This window comes from Argentina anserina, chromosome 6, assembly GCF_933775445.1.
Source record: "Argentina anserina chromosome 6, drPotAnse1.1, whole genome shotgun sequence".
Taxonomy (NCBI): domain Eukaryota; kingdom Viridiplantae; phylum Streptophyta; class Magnoliopsida; order Rosales; family Rosaceae; genus Argentina; species Argentina anserina.
The window spans coordinates 14,134,725-14,157,647 of NC_065877.1; the positions used below are offsets into that span (position 1 = coordinate 14,134,725).

Consider the following 22,923-nt stretch of genomic DNA (forward strand, 5'->3'; position numbering starts at 1 on the left):
ACTTTCAGGTACTCGTAGAGTTAGATTTAGTTAATTGTGATGTGTTACATCTAGAAATTTTTGTGAATCTTATTTTGTGTAAACTTGTATTTAAAGGGTAAGGTTCACTACGTCCCCCCTTTCTAGGTGTATTAGTATTTTGCATATATAATATTGCTCTTGCATCATGAATTTTTTTTATGGTGGAAAGTCAAGTCCCACCCCGTTTCAATTCCTGGATCCGCCACTGCTTTAAGTCGCACTCGGTCAAATATGGAAACTTACGGAAAGAACGAAAGAATCAAGATTGCCAACAAATAGCGGAGATCAAGCTTCAAAATATCGGTATCAATAAATATATTATTTTTTAAGTGAGATATCAGATAGAGAAATTTTAAATACACACCCTAAATCTCTTAATACACACTCATACTTAATACACCACCTATTTAAATTGTAATTCCAATATGTTTACTAAATACACCCCAAAACTTCATTATTTGGCTATATAAGGCTATTTTTAGTATGTATATTAGTATATATATATATATATATATCAACATCTTATAAATGTTTATGTCGTTTCTTATTTGTTCTTATGGATCAATATAAATCGCAGTAGTTCTTTTCAAATTCTTTAAACATGAAAATAATAAAAAAATGAAGAATATATGTATAAGAAAAACTGAAGATCAGTTGAGCATAATTTCTTTTTCAAAAACATAAGAAGATGAAATTTAATGAGATGAAAATCATAATTTCTTTTTATTGATTACCTTATTTGGGACTCTAAAAGTAGAAATAATATCTTTTTTCGGTGAAGATTAAGGAATAATTGATTGCTTGAATTTTCCGCTTAATTTTCCGTCAAAATATATGCTAATTTAAATTTCTCTGTAATTTTTTCGTATTTTAATTGTTTCCAAATATAAATTCTTCAATTTTGATAATTTAATTTATTTTTTATTTCTTAATTATTACATGTACCTATTTTGGTCATTTAATATACATGCAAAATTTAATTTTAATTGTTGAATAATAAAGGTGTGTATTAAGTGTTTATGGGTGTGTATTTAAAACTTCTCAATTAGATATTGGAAAAAAAATATCGTTCATAGTCTGAAATTATTTATTTATTTATTATTTAATTACACACACAAAATACAATTATTAATTTTATCTAATACCATAAAGAGACTCTAAGTGCTTGAAAAGACATATGTTGGTCAAAAAAATCATAATACTCTGCCCAAAATATATAAGTCATATAGTACGAATTGTAATAGTTAACATGATAGTCATATATCTCTTTCGAGTTACCGATAGTTTCTCCGAGAATGAGATAGTAAGGATGTTACCAACTCGATGATTTATCATATACTTCTCCAGACTAATCATAATCGTAAATAAGATAACTAGATAGATAGTTGACTTCATGTGATTCGTTTGACGTCCCCCATTGTGCTTTATGTCTAAACTGATAAAATCAAAACTTAAGACAACTGAAGTAACATCAGATGAAATACTTTGATCATCAATGACTTCTCTTATCCTCCTCCCACACTTATTATGTTGTTGTGCACCATGACCACATGCTATAGATCCATGATCTTCATCTTGTGTAACATGATCGAAATTACTTTCACAAGTAAAATGCTCAAATTGAGCAATATAAGATTATCTATATTCAAATCTTGTATCTCCACCACTACCATCATCATCACCACCACCACCACCATCATCATCATCATCATCATCATCTGAACTATCTAAAGTTGCTACGCCACCCCACACACTAACATTATCAAAATCTTCTCCTGGGTCTCCAATTTCATTAGATAATATCTTGTTTGCATCAATTCCAAAATAAATTGTATTTTCTTCTTTTCTATTGACATGTGGAGGAGGGTTATCATTTTCATCATTGAGGTGTGCAAGCATAATCTAATTATGAAGAGGATCAATGCCATTCTGAAGTAGTTCACTAGCAACATGAAGTAGATCGATCATTGTTTTCATTGATCACATTATTCTTTGCTCATTTATCACGTAGTCGTAACTTCAGTATATGAGTTTTTCCAACTTCTGATATGCAATACGACTCATTTTCTTTGTATGAATAAGAGAAAAAGTACTCCAATTTCTTTCATAAGCATAATAGGAAGCCGTTTGTGCTAAAAGACGCATGACAATTATTGATACGTTTGGTGCAGAATACCCCTATTGTGCCCACCAATCAGTTGTAAATGAACTATAGTTGGTTACCACGAAATACATTAATTTTCATAAAATGATGAAAATTTATATAAACTACAAACTTGAACTTATGGTCCCTCTTGTTTTTTGGCTAATGTGTGGCCAAATGATACTTTTGCATCCTGAAAACATACGATCTGCATTAACCATTGAAAACTGGTTATACTAATTGTCCAATATTTTAAGCTTTGTAATCAATTTAAAGATACCTCATCTATATCCCTCAAGGAGAACACTTGTTACTGAAATTACTTGAAATCTCACTATTCATTGGGAATTCTGGATATCCTCTTTTGGCCTTCATAAGACTACTCTGTGACTCTTTATTTTGAATTCCCTCAAGATCAAAGAGAGCACTTGTCACTGATATGACTTAACTTATAAGAGTTAAGACTTTAACCTTTACTCATTATCCAAATATCTTTTTGATAGGAGCATTTTATGCGGCGATATTATAGTGTCAATCCTTGCATTTATATTTGTTTATTTTTCCTTAAAAATATCATATTAACTTAGTTGTGTGTTTATATAATTTGTAGAGTAATTGAGAAGCAATCTTCATATTCCCTAGCATATATGGATCACAAGAAGACCTAGAGAATGACTACTTCTAGTGGACGGCAAAGGGGTTGCAATTAGAAGGAATCAAAATTGAGGAAGGATTGGGATACAAGGATAATTAAGAGAGACGGACAGAGACCAAAACGAGGACTCACCTTCAATCTCATCAAGCTCACTATCAAATCTCCTCAAGTTACAATCTGAATCCCCTCAGGCTACCTTAAATCTCATCAAGGCTTCACAAGTTGCTTCATACAATTACAAAGGAACCCACCATCATCACCATATACATCTCTATCTTTCACTGTTGCCCTTCCTTTGTAATTTATGATTTTATTGTGTGATTGTCTCAACCATGTGTGGCTAATTTTTCTTAGTTAGGTGCAAGGTTAGAAGCCCCAAATATGTGACAAACATAGTTTGATTCTTGGTTTTGTTATTATTAAGTTGTCGAAGACGTTTATTTGGTTTTGTTTGCTTGTTTATGTTCATGAATGAATGCATAGAACATTATGAACCTGTGAGTGGGGCTAGAAATATGTTGACTGATCTCTTAAACGGTCAAAATGCTTATTTCAAAGTAGTAAAATGACTAAAATCTATAGGACAAAAGGAGAAACCAAATAAAGAGGATTACATATTGCATACTTGTTTCAATCAAACTTCCATTGAGTTCATTACTTATGGTAATTCATTGAAAAAGATAGCGTTTATACCTGGATTGATTATTCTAAATGCTAAGTAAAGGTGCGTTATCTTACTGTAGTAATTGTGGGAAGTAATAAGAACTTACGCAATGCGTTCACGGTTTATTCTTGATTAAAACCGATTTTCGACTTAATAATTAAAACCTAGGATTGTACACATGTTTTGAGCATATTTTATGGTGGACAACTGAGTCTATAACATCTTCTCCATAATATATTTTCTCAATTTCACATTGATTTGTTTGTTTTTCATTCATTTACTTTTCTTGTTCTGCTCTGTTCGTAACACCAAAACACCATTTCCTTTACTTGTTTTTTCTTCAACTCATTCCATTCTCACCTTCTGTCCCTTACGTCCTCCATCCCACCATTATATTCTTTATTTATTTATTAGTTTAGTTAATTAGTTAGTTTTTTTCTTTTGTGTGTGAAATTAAATACCCTTAGCCTCTGGTATCGAACGATATTTGATTATTCTATACTATGATTGTCAATTTTTTGCAGAGTTAATTGTGAGGCTATTTTAGCCGTATCACTTTTACGAAAAATTAAAAATTAGCCGATTGAAAGACTACTATTCTAGTCTTCTTTTTAATATCTCTCGAAGCTCGAGGTGATTAATTAATCAAAAACTCATCTCTGAGAGTCTGAGACATTCTCAAGTTGAGATAAATTTTTTAAATGAAAATTTTCAGATATTGCTCCAAAATATCGAAGATATATCGTAAATATCAGAAATCTCACTCTTCATTGGGAATTCTAGTTATCCTCTTCTGGCCTTCATAAGACTACTATGTGACTCTTTATTTTGGATTCCCTCAAGGTCAAAGAGAACACTTATCACTAATATGACTTGACTTTTAAGAGCTAAGACTTGAACTTTTACTCCTTATCCGAATATCATTTTGATAGGAGCATTTTATGCGGTAATATTATAGTGTAAATCTTTGCATTTATATTTGTTTATTTCCTTAAAAATATCATATTAACTTAGTTGTGTGTTTATATAATTTGTAGAGTAATTGAGAAGCAATCTTCATATTCCCTAGCATATATGGATCACAAGAAGATCTAGAGAATGACTACTTCTAGTGGACGGCAGAGGGGTTGCAATTGAAATGAATCAAAATTGAGGAAGGATTGGGATACAAGGATAATTAAGAGAAACAGACAGAGACTGAAACGAGGACTCACCTTCAATCTCCTCAAGCTCACTATCCAATCTCCTCAAGTTACAATCCAAATTCCCTAAAGCTACTTTAAATCTCATCAAGGCTTCACAAGTTGCTTCATACAATTACAAAGGAACCCACCATCATCACCATAGACATCTCCATCTTCCACTGTTGCTCTTCCTTGGTAACGTTTTGATTTTATTTGTGTGATTGTGATCGGTTCGATTACTCGAGATCAATATTAACCATGTAAGCATCAGTAGTAGTATAAAGCAAGAGGGTATCGTTCACAAACCAGGAATCCAACCAGGGTAAAGAATCACAAACATTTAACAACGAATTCATAAGAGATATAAAGATTTGATATAGGATCGTATCAATAACAAAATAAATAAATCATAAACTAATATATACATGTGATCAACCAACAAACACATAAAATCACCAAACAAATCATCACAAGTAGCTTCAAAATCATAATCTCATCCTATGCAAACACCGAGCCTTAGCGGACAAGTATTGAGTGAACAAACAACAACCTAATGCCGAACTAGGTTACTTAGCGCATCCCTAACTCGAAACATGGCCTGGTAATCCTATCTTAGCGCTTAGAAATTACAAGATAACATGTCATTCTCAATCTTACCATTTCATTGATTCATCTCTTATCTAATTACTTAGCGCATCTTAGATAACAATGGATCATAGTTAATTCTTAGTGATTACTAACAAGTCAAGCATGTCACTTACTTTAACAAGTTTACAAAAACAGTTAAGAATCCTATATGCAAAACTAACTTAGCGCCTTGAATCACATATAGTTAACGCACAAGAAAGAGAATCATTAAATCATTGAATTATAAACTCACGACATCTACATAGAAATCATAGAAAACAAAATCATAACTACTTTATAACATCTTGCAAAATCGTAAACTACATGAGAGTATTCCACAAATTCGGAACTAGCCAAAAACATAAACACAACATCACACAAAGAATCCAAACTGAAAACATAAGTGAAGAAGTAACGAGTTACACTTTATAAATCTCCTTAGCGGTATCAAAACAAGGTAGCACGACTTCAATTTGAATGGCAATCTTAGGCGTAGCACTTTGGATCGAATGGAATGAAGGGAAGATGGTGTTTTCGCCTTGAATGGCTTTGAGAATGATGAGTAGTGTTTAAGGCAAAGCTTTGGCTAGTCTTTTGAGCAAGGTTGATGATGTTTTTATGTGTAAATGAGGTGCTATATATAGAGGAAGAAACCCAAGGGAGGCTGTCCACAAAGTCCACAAAGTTGAAACCAAATTGGTTGAGGTTTCATAGATTTTCTCAATTCGGCAGATCTGACCTTTGTACCTTGTTCTGACCATACCTTTCTCTAGAAAATAGATATTTAGCTGATTCCAATGATATTTGAAAATAGACTCCCATAGATTTTCATCCATATGTCATGGATTTTTTGAATCATTGTGAGCTGTCCAGGGGAGCCCGTCAAAGTTGGATGACCTGCACTGCCAGAATTCTGATTTCTATAAGGATTGCATATCTTTTGCATTAATTGCATATCTTCTTCCTCCTTTAATGCTGAGTTTTTTTGCACAAATTTCTTTCTTTGAATAAAGGAGGCACCGAGAGTCTTAATTGTTGCAGCCATGTTTGATTTTTCTTACATCTTCTCATTAATTTGCTGCATGTCTTCTTTGACTTTCTTACCTCTTCTTATTTAATTTGCTGCATGCATTCTTTGACATTCTTTGGTGCAGGAATTTATGGTGATTCTGATATAGATTTGTGCTCTATATGTAGGAGAAACAAGATCCCAAGTTTTCCTTGTAGAACTAGGATTACTTTCCTTCTCCAACATGGATTTGTAATTCCCAATAAGAATAAGTACGTTAGAAACAAAGAAATAGGAAAAGATGAATCATACTCGAACAAGGAATCATATCTCAACAATGATTCTTAACACTTAGCACGATTTCATCATTAATTCACTCATAATCGATATAAGCTTTACCTAGACATTTATTCATACAAAAGAAACTAAAACATACTAAATAAGAGGTAACAAAGAGTAAGAATATGGCATAAACACATTAAGAACGTCACACTTTGTGCTCATATCAGATTGTCTCAACTATGTGTGGCTAATTTTTCTTAGTTAGGTGCAAGGTTAGAACCCCTAAATATGTGACAAACACATTCTTGGTTTTGTTATTATTAAGTTGTCGAAGACATTTATTTGGTTTTGTTTGCTTGTTTATGTTCATGAATGCATGCATAGAAAATTATGAACTTTTGAGTGGGGCTAGAAATAGGTTGACTGATCTCTTAAATGGTCAAAAGGCTTATTTCAAAGTAGTAAAATCTATATGACAAAAGGTGAAACCAAATAAAGAGGATTACATGCTAGGTAGACGTTTCCACACTAGTTTTGCATACTTGTTTCAATCAAACTTCCATTGAGTTTATTGCTTATGGTAATTCATTGAAAAAGATAGCGTCTATACCTGGATTGATTATTCTAAATACTAAGTAACGGTGTGTCATTTTACTCTAGTAATTGTGGGAAGTAATAAGAACTTACACAATGCGTTCACGGTTTGTTCTTGATTGAAGCCGATTCTCGACTTAATAATTAGAACTTAGGATTGTACACATGTTTTGAACATATTCGATGGTGGATAACTGAGTCTATAACATCTTCTCCATAATATATTTTCTCAATTTCACATTGATTTGTTTGTTTTTCATTCACTTACTTTTCTTGTTCTGCTCTGTTCGTAACACCAAAACCCCCTTTTCTTTACTTGTTTTTTCTTCAACTCATTCCATTCTCACCTTGTGTCCCTTGCGTCCTCCATCCCACCATTCTATTCTTTGTTTATTTATTAGTTTAGTTAATTAGTTAGTTTTTTTTCTTTTGTGTGTGAAATTAAATACCTTCAGTCTCTAGTATCGAACGATATTTGATTATTCTATACTACGATTGTCAATTTTTTGCAGGGTTAATTGTGAGGCTATTTAGTCGTATCACTTTTACAAAAAATTATAAATTAGCCGATTAAAAGACTACTCTTCTAGTCTTCTTTTTGATATATCTCGAGTCTCGAGGTGATTAATTAATCAAAAACTTATCTTTGAGAGTCTGAGACATTCTCAAGTTAAGATAAAATTTTTAAGTGAATTTTTTCAGATATTGCTCCAAAATATCGAAGATATATCGGATATATCGTAAATATTAGAAATATTTTATATTATCGGAGAAAAATCACAGATACGGGAATAAAAAAATATTTACCCCTAAGATATACCATTTCTTTGAAAAAAAGAGATAATATTTTTTATTGAGAAGATTTTAAAACCTTGCTGCAGATAAGTAAATTCCGAAGTAAACCGAAGAGGGCGTGAGGTAGAAACATCTAGCTGGTTGCCATTGTTGAAGGAAAAGAGGATCGTAGATTCGTAGTCTTAGGACATTTACTTACCTTTAATTTACTGTTTAAGTACCCAAATTAATGGTCAGTTAACTGAGTAAGTAAAATTGTTTCTTTAAGCTTCAGTTTTAAAACCGAAATACAATAATGATGACTTGAGTCATCGATCAGCTTACTTTTCAAAAGCACTTTGGTCAGCTTATTTTTCGAAAGCAGACCTTTGCTCAATTATAAACTATTGACTCCTTAGGAAATGATAACACATTGATGATGAGTGTTTGGCTAAGAGGGGACGAGGATTGTTGACCAAAACTTAAAACTCACTCTGCGTGCATGTGTTCAATCAAAGCCTTTGCATTCTCTAACGATTTCTCTCCCATTCCCCTTTTCTCGTACTTCTTCAGGCTTCATGTCCAACATCATATCACTAAACATTACTAGTGTAAGGCTACAAATGCCAAGTTAAAACATACAAATACATCAAATAAATAAAAAATTATTGCTCGTCAGCATCATAAATCTGGGAAGCATGGCCTGAAATCATCTGCATATGTTCTTTTAGACCTGTATACGTCTTCAGTATAAATGTTTGAATGGTATAATAAACTGGTAATTGTACGTATCGATCCATAGTTTCTGTTAACAGATTCGCCTAGCGAGTTGATCTCAATCAAGAGGTTTTTCTATTGAAATGGCGCCGGCTGGTACAGTTAAGTTGAAGAATCGGAATAAGGCGGGAGAGGATCAGGCACATGAACTAGTATTAATTGGCAATTATGCGCTTATAATAACTGTGACAAGTACAACAAAAAATATGAACGCAGAACATTATAGAGAAATTCTTAAATGTGACCACTCACTTAAAGATCGTCACATGTCACTCTTCCCCCAATTCAACAACTCCTTTGTTGTTATTCTTCTTCCATCCCTCTTCTACTCCTCTCCTCTGTCTAGCCCGATTGTAATGGCCTTCACCACCACCTCCATAATCAGCTAAAGTTTGAGAATTTCACATTAAATTCCATTACATGCTCTAATTGAAGCAGAAGCCAACAATCTAAACACCGTCGAACCCCTCCGGGCTTCTCTACCGGAGAAGCATCCAACATAAGAATCTAAACACCGTCGAACCCATCGCCACCAACATAAGAATTTGCATCTACACCTACGACCATTCCACTGCCGTGGAGACTGCGACTCTTCCGGTCATTTCCGTCCGTATACTGCAACTTTTAAACATTTAAGCTGCCGTAGCCATGGATCCATGGTTCATCTCAATCATGCATATGAAATCCCCCAACAATATATAATTTACATCTCCATCATCTTCATTGTTGGAGGGTTGAATTGTAATGCATATTGTGGAGCTGTGCAAGATTGCATCTTGGTGTTTCTGGATTTCTCACTCGAGTTCTCTTGGGTTTTCTTTATCGATGCTGACGTGGAAAGAAAGCCAGATGTCGACTTTTAATTAGATGTGTATATTGCCAGCTGGTACGCATGAAGCACAGGAGAATTTCTCAACATTATATATTAGAAGTTTAGAACATGGCCAAAATTCTGCAGATTGGACTTTGTTTTGGTCTGCAGGATTTTCGGGATGCCTTACAATTCACTTATCCACTTTTGGTGTCTCTGATATCTAGTACAAAGGATCAATGATTGTCACAACTCACGATCAATAATTGTCATATACATCGAGAGTGTAACTAAAATTCACTCCACACAGCCACTTGCTCTGCTCATATAGCTCTGCAATGGATAGTCTTTTCATTTCAGATTTCAACTTTCTACAAGAACATGGGCATACAAACAACAAGAGAGATCCAAACAGTCAAACAACATTTGAAAGGAAATTGTGGGGAAAACTTGGCAATAGGAGGCGATCGAAATAGTGAAAATACTTTGCACTTTGCAGTATTACTTTAATATCAAAGCTTTAAATTATTACACCATAGAAATTGGTTACAGATTTGGAGTCTATCTAACTATTGCAATAACAAAGTTGCTTACTATGTTGAGGTTAAATGAAGAAAAAATATTCTATGACATGAATTATTTTTAGCCAAAATTAAGTTGTAATGTTGGTAGCAATCTTGAAACAATTTGGATGACTAGTACCTAGAATCACGTAAACAAATTGCATAGACCTACCAATGACAATACTTTATTCAGTTTTATGTTTTAGGTTTTTTCTTCTTCTAATATCTCATATTAGCTTATGTTATCTAGTAAAGAAAATCTTTTGATAAGAGATACATTACAAACTGTGTCGATATATATACTGAAATCTCACATGAAGTCTGAGATAGCCATCTTCATGTTATTAAGTAGGTAACAAAGTAATTAAGTTGAAAAGAAAAAGTCCCTCCAAGTGCTCAATGGAAACCGGATTGCTCTAGGGTTAGAGGAAAATTTTTTGTTTGGGTCCATTGATGCTAACGCCGGACGAGAGTTGGGGGGGGGGGGGGGGAGAGCAAGGGAGGCTGTGGGTGGTGGTCCGTTGGAGGGTGGCTGCTCCAGGGTTGGTTGACTTGGTGTTTTGAATTTTGGTTTTGCAAGGTCTTTGTCGGATAGCAATGCTTTGATGTCGCTCTTGAATCATCAGTTGGTCATGTCGACAGGTGGTGCTGGCGATGGTGTGGTACACTAGGGGGAGCGGGGGCGTTGATTGGTTGGTTGGTTCTTGGCGATCTCTTTTGCTGGATTGATCCTTGATATGCGGTGTGCAATATTTGTCGTGGGACTGGCTGATGGCTTGATGGTGGTGCTAGCGACGACGTGGGCTGTAGGTTTCCGTGCCCAAATGCAGCGGTGGCCTAGCGGTTGATTTATGAGTCATTTGGTCTTTGGAGGGCCATGGAGGTGGTCATGGGCTCTTTTGGGCCTAGGATGGGCCAACTAGTTGTTGTTTAGGTGGGCTTGGGTCTTTAGCCCAGGTATGTTTGTTTCTTTTCTTTTGTTTGTTTTTTAGTCTTTTTAAATGGTTTTAATTGTTCCTCCTCCTTGAGTGAGGGTTGGATTTGTTAGTAGGTAGGGTGTTGGTCGTGTCGTTGGGTGTGCCATAGTTATGGTGTAAGTCATTTCTAGGAACTATCTAAATGTCGGTTTTTTTTGTGTTAATGTAATGAGGATGTTGTCTTTGTAAATATGCCGGAGGTTTTGGTATGCGATGTTATAAGAGCGGTTTTTTCCTCGAGATTGACGGCGAGTATGTATCGACTACTTTTGGAATCAGATTTGTTTGGTTTGAGATTGGACCTTCTAGGCTCATATCTATTGCCTCTTGCGATAGTACTATGACTAGTAGTTTTGGTCGAGGAATTTTATTTCACCACGAAGTGTTCTCTTATTGTACTATTATTCTGATCAAATATATATTTCCTTTTTCAAAAGAAAAGAAAAGTAGGTAACAGATAAATGATTTTAACAGCATAATCTTGTGGCAATATTTGGATGGATAATTTTAGTCATCCACATTCAGGATTTCCAATTTATTGACAATCATGAGTTAGGGCATACGATCGTTGTGGAAAAATATAAGTGCAAGTAGCTTATGCAAATACTTACGACCATATCGAGAGCAGTATTACAATGACAAGAGAAGTGCTTAATATTATTCATTTCGTAGGGCTGCAGGTGCAGCACCTTTATATATAATTTGAGACAACAGGTAATCTGGCCAAAGGACAAGAGTCACACGACTGCATTTCAGATTAGCATAGTGTTCTTAAATATAAGATCATCAATGCGGTTAGCTCATTTTGTGTAATGGAGAAAACTGCACAAAGAAATTTGGGGAACTCGTTAAGCAAGTGATTGCACCATTATTAACAACAAGATATCTGTTAGGACAAGGAGAACTGGATCAATGACAATAATTCAGTACCATTTTCCAATTCAGTTTACGGATCAAGAACTGTTAACGGGCTCTGATGTATGATCTCAAGACAATGCTAATCATATGCTCAGCATTCTTCATTCTTTGCTTAAACTGAGCATCGTCTAGTGAATTATGTCATAAGAATGGAAAAGTATGAGCATTTTGATGAACTCAGAAGGCTAATAAAATTTCAGAATTGAGGAAAAAGGAAGATTGTAAAGCAAGAAGAAATGATATAGACTGCTTCGAATGTGTTTTTATTTCCATCTCTTGGACTAGAAGTGATAGAAGAAGAAAAAATGTAATTGAAGAAAGTCAGAGGACTTTCCAACTGTTATCAGGTTTGATCATAAATTGAAGAAATCTCCATTTTCTACAAATGATTCGGCCAATATCAGTGGCGTGGAAGGAGAATGATTTTAGACGGGACTAAACATACTGAGAGATAGTATAAGAGATGCAAGAGTACAAGACCCGAACACGAGTGATTTAACCCATGCGCAGCTACTGAGTCTATTAAGAAGAATTGATTCAACTGAAGTTGGGGTGAGAACTTCGACAATCACATTAAGAAAAACGATTTTGAAGGTTTATATTCAAATAGTCTCCCTAATCATGGACTAGCTTGCGAATGGTGTTGTTCTCATCCTTCATAAGATGCATTAAGAAAGGTCATTTAGGACGATTTAACAAACACAGTTTTAGTCCTCAATGAGTGCACTTTTCTCTCAGTTTTATTGTTAAAAATGACTCATCTCGTGTTCCAGTAGTCCAATTAAAAAAATACGGTTAAAACAACTGTACTTCACTACTTCCATCTGTTCCAACAAACAACTGTAATGCGTGATCCAGAAACCAACTCCACCGGTACCACTGGGAGCATTAACGCCCCATCTTGGTACCAACCCACAGATTGTTCAAGGCTTGAGAACCTGTGGATGTGAACCTGAGAGCTTCGAAATACAAATCTGACCAAATGACAGCTTCTAAAGCAACATGGATGGAAACCTTCCAAAGCTTTAGATTCCTAGCACGCCAGATATACCAGATAAGTACCATCAGCTTTCTAAGAGAGGCACTCAAAGAGAGACTGCGCACTGAGAAGGAAACAGATGAACAGAGGCCTTTGAGAGAATAAGCAGTAAATCTGGGATAGAGGTAGTGAGTGCCATACTAATGGAAGGCAGTCTCTATATATGAGGGGCACTACGGCTGAATCACCATGTAGGCAACCTGCCCTAACCTTTCAAGACAGAAGGTTTCGAAAAACAATTATAACCTTTCCCTAGACAGGCGGAGTTTTATGGCAATTATTAGGGATTATGACATGAATTACCAGGAAAGCAGGATGTCATCCCTGATACAATTAAAATGTATACAATGAAGGATGGACTGCGCAAATATGGAATTATATATAAACTTAACAATACTAGTGGGTAGCTAAACATTGGCTTCTCTCTGAGTTTTACTAAGATTAACAGCAGATTGTATGTTCTAAATTGGTAGAAGTGATAAAGAGAAATGTTAGAATCACCCAGCACCGTTGGCTTCCTGAACTATAACAGATGGTAATGTTCTTAACAGACCAAGATCAAATAACAGAAAGATTAACATTGCAACAGATTGCAACAGTTTTACTAAGATTAACAACAGATTACATTCATGTTAATATTCAGCAGCTCATAAAGGGAACTGGCTGTAACCAAAGCTTCAAGAAGGGGGTTCACAACCAAGGATTTTATTCCAGGCATAATCCAAGAAGAAAATTACAAGAAAACTAGAAGCACCCCAGTAAACTTCAATGATCAGAAAAAATTATTTGAATATAAGAAGTTGATGAGTTTATGTACAGTCGAAGCAAATAAACTAGACTACTAGTAGTACAAGAGTACAACTCTGATTTGCCACACAATAAAAAGCCTAATCCCCTGAAGTTAAGGAAGCTCATAACATTGATAAAGTAAAAACAAATAATTCAAGCAGATAGTTGATAATCACCTCATCAATGTCAAAGGACAAAGTCATAGTAAAAGGTGAACAGTGTAATCAGTGAAGTAGTAATACAAGGGCATTTAAGTAGGGGAAATGGCAATAAATAAAGGCAAGGAGCACATACAACACTGTTGACCACCTGAAGAAGAGGCTTTCAGTTCAGTCTTCTCCTTCTGGGGGCACGGGAGTCTCCACTATCCATGTCTGAAACCCTTGAAGCTTCATTTCTTCTTCTGGAAGATGAAGAAATGGAAACCATAGAATCAATTTCCACAGCTGTGTCCACTTGACTCTCAGAATTTATAACAGCTTGAATACTTGAGAAAGAGTCTCTATCATCAACTGGTGGAGGCGGCTCTGGAATTCTAACTGCAGGTGTAATTGGGTGGTTATGGAAATAAGCCTCCACCAACCTTTCAGCAGAACTTAATGCAGATGAGAGAGAAGAAAGTGTTGCTCTATGTGATTGTGTTCTCCGAAGTAGCACGGCCTGAAGCCTGCGGTTTTCTCCTGTATCAATGCTAGTAATATTGTCTTGCGTTAAATCCACAACTTCAGTTGGTGCCACCTGATTTTGCTGCTCTCTACGCAGTGCTCGAGATGTCAAAATCCTATTTAACAAGCCATTAGTTCTTTCCGTGGCGGAATCCCGGGGAGTATCTTCTGTGGGCTGAACCAAGTCCCGAGACAAATCAAATCTACTTCCAAGGCGTCGAATCATCTCCTCCACTGGAAAAGTAAACGCACTCCTCTGAATAGTTTGCCTCAAGCTTTCAACCCGACGCGCTTGAGGCCTAAGAGGGATCTTAAGATTGGAGTCATCATCTGCCTCAGGAGTATTGTTCCCACGGCCATAAATAGGAGTCACATTCTTCAGAGTAACCTCTCCCTTACAAACTGGGCATTCCTTTGCATCGGAATGCACATGCAACCATCGGTAGATGCATGGCCAACAAAACAGATGACCACAACAAGTCAACACAGGATCCCTAGCCAAGTCCAAACAAATATTACAATCAAAGAAGCTCCCATCACAGCCACTGCTCTTTTCAACATCATCCTTCTCCTCTGAAGTCTCATTCTCCAAAATCCCATTAACATTTTCACACTTCTTAGGCACATCATTGCTTCTTTCCTCCGCCGCAACACTACCCTCCCCGGCTTGTAGAATGCTCGTATTCCCAGAATTGACAGTCAATTGATTCAGCTCCGAAGACACATTACGTCCTCCAGGTAGTGGCCACCTACGCCCAAACAAGGGACTAAACCCAAAAGCTTCGGCAATTCGGTGGATAGGCTGTTCCATCCAACCCTCCTCCAAATTCACAGACTCATAGGACATAGCAGCGGAAGCCGGCTCGGGACCAGGACCAAGATTCAGGTCAAGGTTCATTGCATCAGATGTCTCGTCACCCATCACTAACTAACCCAAAAAACGCTCACTCAATCCAAAATTACACAAATGACAAACCCAGATAGAAACCCCCTAACTCCACAACACAGCTGAAGAACCCAAAAGCAACAAAAACCCTAAATTATTGTTGAAACACAAAATAAATCACTAAATTGATACAAAAAGCCTAAATTGAACCAAACCCAACTCGAAACCCTTGACAAATTGAGAAACCCAACACGGGTTTGGGTCAATGGCTGTTGCTATAGACCTGGGTAATCTAGGGTTTCAGAAGATGATAAATAACAAAAAAATTATCATAAACTTTATTTAAATAAAATAAAATTGGAAGACCTGGGTGGGGGAATCAGCGGCGGTGATGGGAAAGGTAGAGTTGCAGTGAGGTGGAGACCACCGGAGCTGGGTTCGGCCCGAGTCGACTCGCCATGGGTGACCCGACCCTGTTTTCCTGCTTTACGTGATTATCGATCTAGTCCACAGAGAAAGGAAACAGAGAGAGATGGAGAAAGATAGAGCGACTAATTTCAGAGAGAGGAAGATGATCCTTTTCGTTGGCCTCGAGACTTTTTTCGATCGTGATCGGACGGCTGTGATGAGGGTTTATGTGGGCCCACAGTACAGATGTACAGTAGTGCAGACCTAGTTCTGAAGTGAAACTGGAGTTACTTTCAATGGGCTTTGCTTCAAGATTGCTGTTCGGCCCGTTATGTTTCTCGGATCGATATTAATCAATTTTGGAAGCTTACTTTCCGTTGGGAAGAAAATAAGACCAGTGTTTTAGGAGAAATATGATACATAAAGAGAGAATAAAGAGATAATTTTATTCATTAATAGAAGCCTCTATTTATAGAGGATTACAAGATGCAATCATATAATAACTAGGAAACCTATCTCTATTTGTAATAACAAACATATTACTACATGGAATTTGATTTTCCTATTCCTAAGTGGAATAGACCATGACACCCATAGATCGTGAATATCCTAAAAGATTCTCTCTTGTATCGCGCATCTATTTAGTGTTTCATGTTGCCTCGGTAAAAACTTTATCAAGGAACTAGTAAAACCTAATGGGATAAATATTAACCTTAATTGAAGGACAAAACGAGAACAACACACCAATCTTCATTTGTGAAGATAAAAAGTGTGGGCTAGATTCCCCCTGATGTCTATATCTCTTCCTAATAACTATACTGATCAAGAAAGATGATATTTAGACATAAATAGTGCATGCAATGTTGTCTTGTTAAAAACCTTGCCAAATAACAAAAACCTCATGGGTGAAAAATAACCTTGGTCGAAAATGAAAAAAAAATCAACGCACCATTCACATTTGAAAGTGACATGTAATGTGCTAGACTTCCTTGAATATCTGCACCTCCCCTTGATTCATACATAATCATGAGAGCTTTAACAACCTTAGCATATCAATGCTTTACATGTATTCCAAACATGGCTATGAGCGATGATTGACTTAATCTTGTCATATCATCCTTTAAATATGATCAATTTCACTTTGATCGTGAGGCGAAGGTTGCTTGAGAACTTAAAACTTAAGTTTGCGCTGAAAATAGATTCTCGCGCAACATGATCTTTTATCGCTTAAACAATCATAACTTTCTCTAGAATATAGCTATCAATGAATAGTTGAGTGATCTTGAAACTAGATATCCTTAGATTTTCATTGATATATGATTCATAACCTAGCTCAGTTGGAGCTGATCACAAAACTCCGTCTAAATTGACTGACCTGCAAGTTCCTGAACTGAACTATGCTACTTTGCCAAAATAGTCATAACTCACTAATATAGTGAACTAGTTGTATGCCCCGCGCGTTGATACGGTTTTGATTTTCATCGGAGCATCATATACTTCAGTCATAAAATCAAAAAATGGACAGCGTGGGTGCATTATTCAAAATTGTAGCAATTTTTTGTGTATTCATAATTTTGGAGTCGATAACAATTTATCTAACAAAAAATGACCAACATGTATATGGAACAAAAAATGTGTTCTTAATTATATTGTTTGGGAGTAATGTAACAATATATCAACAGGCATCTAGGAGTTGCATTTTGTGCAGACCATGTGCATGAAAAGAAAGTTGTTAAAAAAGATCGCCTTATAAAGCTTATGTTTTGGTGCCCAAGAAACACATCCTAAATTGGCCAATACGTATGCAGATATGCAATCTGTTATGTTCATGCCTAAATGAATAAAAAGGAAGAAGTTATATAAATGAAAAATGCTACAACTCAATAACACAAACAAAAATCTCATTTATTCAAACAAAATAGTTCGCATCTCATAATGCAAATCAAGCATTTTAAAAAGTCACTATTGTTTATTGGCAAAGTACAGAATCAATCGAGAGCCAAATGATCATGATTCATGACAATAAGTTGAGACCAAACGGAAAACTGAAAATTTATTAAAACAACAATAAATTATTATATATAGAATTAAGTTTGCCATCATGTGTTTTCTTACCTTTGGCCCTCATAAATGTAGAAACCAATCAGTTATGGCATGACATAGGTGATTCCAATACATTCTTGAATAATATGTTTCACAACAAGGCATTTGTAAGTATTTCACTATGGGCATTTGTAAGTATTTCACTATGGGACTTCAGATCACACAAACAACATACCAAGATAGCCAATAGTACCCAATTCTGAAAGAACACAAGTATCAAACATTCCCATAAAGCAAAATAAAAAGAATGATATTTATCAAAAAAGAATAAGAAAGAAGAGGCATCTCTAGAATCAAGAAACTTGACAAAAAGATGAAGTTTAGGGGGACTGTATTCAACTCTGATTTCAAATTATTCTAATTGATTTATTATAATCGATGGATTCTGAAAATCCATAGATTATTTCAACTCCAAATAGATTCATCCAGATTTCATTGTATTATATTTACTATATTTGTCTTGATTTGCTTGGATTTCACAAGTGCATGCATGATTTTTATATTATTATTAAATAATAAAATAGAGAACATGGAGAATTAATAATTTGATTTTCTTTTTTAACAAACATTATAAAATAATAATATATGTCTTTTACAAAGTAATAAATATATAAAAACAACCAAATATTACATAGTGAATATTACAAAGACAATTAGAAAATTACATTAAAAGACTGCATACTCATCCATTCCGACCTCATTATCATCATAGTTTTCATGATCCCTCTCATTCACATTGTCCTCATTATTTTCATTCTCATTGCCTTCAATATCGTTGTTATCTTCTTGACTTTCATTATCACCATTCCATGGTCTATCTTCCCACATAGCTTCAGCAATATTAAGTCTCCAAGCATTAGCCTCTGTTTTTTGTTGTAGTTGACTTTAAAAAAGTAGTTCAAGATTCTCGTCTTCCACATCAAGTTCTTTATCATCTTCTATTTCAGGAGGAAATTCATCAGAACAACATTCTTTACGAAGAAAGTTGTGTAGGCCGACACAAGCTAACACCAACTCTGCTTGTGTTTGAAATAAGAATGGAGGTGGGGTTTTAAAAATTGTGAACCGTGATTTAAATATACCAAAAATCCTCTCAACCACATTCCTTAATGATGCATGACGAAGATTAAACAAGTCACTTGCATTTCAGGGATGTCGACCTTTGAGATGATATCAAACACCCTCGTAATGGAGCTAAAAATTGACATCGATTAGCAAACCCACAATCTACAAGAAAATATTTTCCTGGTAATATACAACGTATTTATTAGCATAAGATAACATATGCTCACAAAATCTTAGAAAAAATGACAAAAGAAATATCAAACATGATTATTTATATAAAAATGAATTACCTTGAGGAACCTCAAGTCCATTTCTCCTTAATAAAGCATCATTTAACAACTTTGAATCATGCGCTGACCCTTCCCATCCGCTTAGCACATATATGAACTCCAAATCAAAGTTGCATGCTGCCAGTACATTTTGAGATTGAATTCCATGGCGGTTACGGTAGCTGCTACTTCACAACCTTTTACCATAGGTGGAATATGAGTGCCATCAATCACGCCAATACAATCCTTAAACAATAAAATAAAAAAAATGGTTAGTCAAACTTTTACATAAATTACAAAATAAGAAAAAAAAATTAAAAAAACAAAGTATTTCATTTAACATACTTTAGATATTATGTACCTTAACCTTGTGCTTCCCCTTATTTTAGATGACACTACAAATCCCAGTTTGATCTTCATACATGGTGCTATAGTTTTCAAGGCCTTCAAAGTTTTGTTGAAGTTTTGACTAGTTGTAAAATGTGAGCGATCAACCCTTTCTCGATCATTATCGGAGCGATCAAACCTTTATACATGTATGTTCCTATATAGCTAATTAATGGAGGATTGTTTGATCACTATTTATCTACAATGATCAATTCTATCAGCAACCCTGAAAAACAATAGCTCTGGAGGGAAATTATAGAGTTGCAGGTGATGTTTCTTCTAATTGTTTGACTTTTCTTATAACTTCACAAGCTCATGGATGTAGATCTACCAGAGATATGGAGAAAAGGAGATTGGGGTCGTGAAAAACCTACTTGAAAAGAAGATTGATACATACCTTTTGAACAAGTGAGAGATTCCAGTGTGATTCACCCCCTCAGTTCATCTTCTCACCGCAGATCAGCTCGTTGGGGAAGCAGCTCAATTCACCCTTTGCCATTGTATTTCATCTTAAGAGAGAGAGAGAGAGAGAGAGAGAGAGAGAGAGAGAGAGAGAGAGAGAGAGAGAGAGAGAGAGAGAGAGAGAGAGAGAGAGAGAGAGAGAGAGAGAGAGAGAGAGAGAGAGAGAGAGAGAGAGAGAGAGAATCAGGCCACAAATACATTAATTTCTGATAGGGTTTGGTATTTATACCAAGCCCCTTAGAATCCCTTAAAATCAACAATCTAATAAATGTTTCAAAATTAGTGGAGTTTTGAATACCATTCGATTTAGCATGATTTTTTAAAATCATGATTGAATACCTCAAGATTCTGAATGAGTTTTTAAAATCGTGATTGAATACCTGCTGATTTTAAAGGATTCTTAAAATACAACAAAATTCTATAGATTCATGATTCAATACATCCCCTTAATGTCTTTTAAATACTGCATACAGAGGAAAATGTTTTGATACCCCACATACACTACCAAAACCATCTTGCATTGAATAAATTAAAAAATCTAATAAAAGTAAGGCTTAATTCGATTTTAACCTGTCAAATATCCTTGAGTACTTAATAGAGTTGGAGTAATAATCAGTTGATATCGATGGGAACTATCAACTCTAAACAAAAAAGCTCAATGAGTAGGACTCAGGAGTCTAAGCAAGTTATACAATGTGGTCTTATAAACAGGATTACAAAGCATAATGCGTTGTAGTTGCGCTGGTTAGGATTAGGGGTCTAAGCATGTTATTTTGAGCCAGTTGCAATTACTTCACTGCGAGCTTCATTTAATGTAAACGTTTCATCATCATATCCCAAAGCCAATTGAAAACATATATGAACATGCTCATCTGCCGAATTCAGTGAAAAATCTAAGTAACGCACAACCATAACTAATGAATGTAGCGCGAACTACGACATAATCATAAATCTAATATTAAAATTGGAATGTAAAGCCTCTATAATATTAGATATGCAAACACTAATTCAGGAAAACTAAAATCAACATATCATAACAACATAAAAAAGAAACATCAAACATATAACAGAACTTCTGAAGATTACAAAATCCCAACCAAAAAGAAACATAGCTCATTATTAACATGTTTGCAGAAACGCTAACATGATTAATTGATCTATTCCACAAAATAAATGAAGGGCATATAGGATTTTAATCTAGGAAGGTATTAAAAACTAGGAACAACAACAACTAAAAAAAGATATGATCAAACAAAAAATGAAGCAAAGATTGAGATACATACACTAAATTCATATCGAGAATTCTAGATTCAATTAATAATGAAAAGCTGCAAACTACTGATTTAAAATTCTAGAGAGATTTGTAAAAAAATAAATAACTTTTTTTCCTAAATACGTAATACATTACTCTTTGAATGCATAAGAACCAGTATATACCTATGATATTGACATTGTTGAAGACTCTGATGTACCAATAGCAACATTAACTAAGTACTTTATTCTTGATTGAGAAGTAAAAGGACGAAACAAAACAACAACAAAATTGATAAATAAATAGTAAGATGTTTGTGTAATAATCCAGAAAATATAGAGATTTCAGCTATAAATTTCAGTCAAAAGATCTTGTATGTTCACTTTAAAATTAATAGTTACGAAATTCAGTATTAATAAACTAACATTGATCTCATCTCCCGCACAGTCTCTCTTTTATGAAGTACAGAAAATGTCATCCCTTTTTTATCCCTGCATGGACAAAACTCACAGACGAACATGAATCAATGCAAAACAAATATCCATCAAAATCTAAAATCTTCAGTGAATAGACACTTAAACCGTAGAAGAGAAATGCAAATCATCATACCTGCCTAATGGAGTATCGTCCGGGCAACAACGTAGCAAAATCAAAGAAAGTCCATATAATCTCTCAATCGTTTCTACACCAAAGTTTATTATCACATTTAATCTAAAATAACTCAAAGCAATGGATTACCTCTTTACCTTGATACGACCAGGAGGTCCATGAACATGTAACCATGGCATCCAAAGAGTAATTTGATCGGTTTTTCTTAACCCAGCTACAGTTGCACAAAAATAGAACAATATTGGTAAGAGTTTTTTTCACCAACAGTCCTTCAATTCTGGTGTACTTACCAATGTGATACCTCAACTCTTAATCGTACCAATGTGATACCCAGACTCTAGTATTGCTATCATTGAAGTATTTCCGTCAGTTTTTTTCAACTTCTCCGTCATCTTGGTGACGTGGCAAGTACGTGAGGCCCACAAAGAGGGTTAAAAGATAAAATTAACCCCATCTGAGAGGAGCAATGTTTTTCCCGCCCTTTACCTTGAGAAAGACACCCAATAATTCCAATTTTGGCGCCAATTTTCCCTCCCTACTCCTTAATTTGTGTCTCTTATCTAAACTAAAGAACTACCGCCAACCAGTCGACTATAATCTGATAAAATCTAGATCAATCTCATTTTCTATTTTTATCCTATCACTTATTAAACTAACAGAATAAATATAGAAATTTATATGGAGCATCTCATTTCCACAATCTCATAAGAATATAGAAACACATTACTTAACGAAATTCAAATACATGTTTAAGTACCATTAGTTCTTACAAGCAAAAATCATGGCAGATCAACATAAAAGGTGGCAACTAATGGTACTTAAACATGTATTTGAATTTCGTTAAGTTATGTGTTTCTATATTCTTATGAGATTGTGGAAATGAGATGTTCCATATAAATTTCTATATTTATTCTGTTAGTTTAACAAGTGCTAGGGTAAAAATAGAAAATGAGATTGATCTAGGTTTTATCAGATTGTGGTCGACTGGTT

At 34.9% G+C, this 22,923-nt stretch overlaps 1 protein-coding gene across 1 annotated transcript; it reads right to left on the reverse strand.

The window, feature by feature from the left end:
- Positions 1-13,919: 13,919 nt before the first annotated feature.
- On the reverse strand, positions 13,920-15,925 carry LOC126798242 (uncharacterized). The gene is made up of 2 exons (XM_050525149.1): positions 15,745-15,925; positions 13,920-15,500 (listed from the first exon to the last, which is right to left on the reverse strand). The coding sequence occupies exon 2, from the start codon at positions 15,412-15,414 to the stop codon at positions 14,152-14,154; it is 1,263 nt and encodes a 420-aa protein (XP_050381106.1). The 5' UTR covers positions 15,415-15,500; positions 15,745-15,925; the 3' UTR covers positions 13,920-14,151.
- Positions 15,926-22,923: the final 6,998 nt, after the last annotated feature.

Bases quoted from the DNA above. Each gene is read 5' to 3' on its own strand.
- LOC126798242 (XM_050525149.1), bottom strand. From the start codon at position 15,414: ATGGGTGACGAGACATCTGATGCAATGAACCTTGACCTGAATCTTGGT.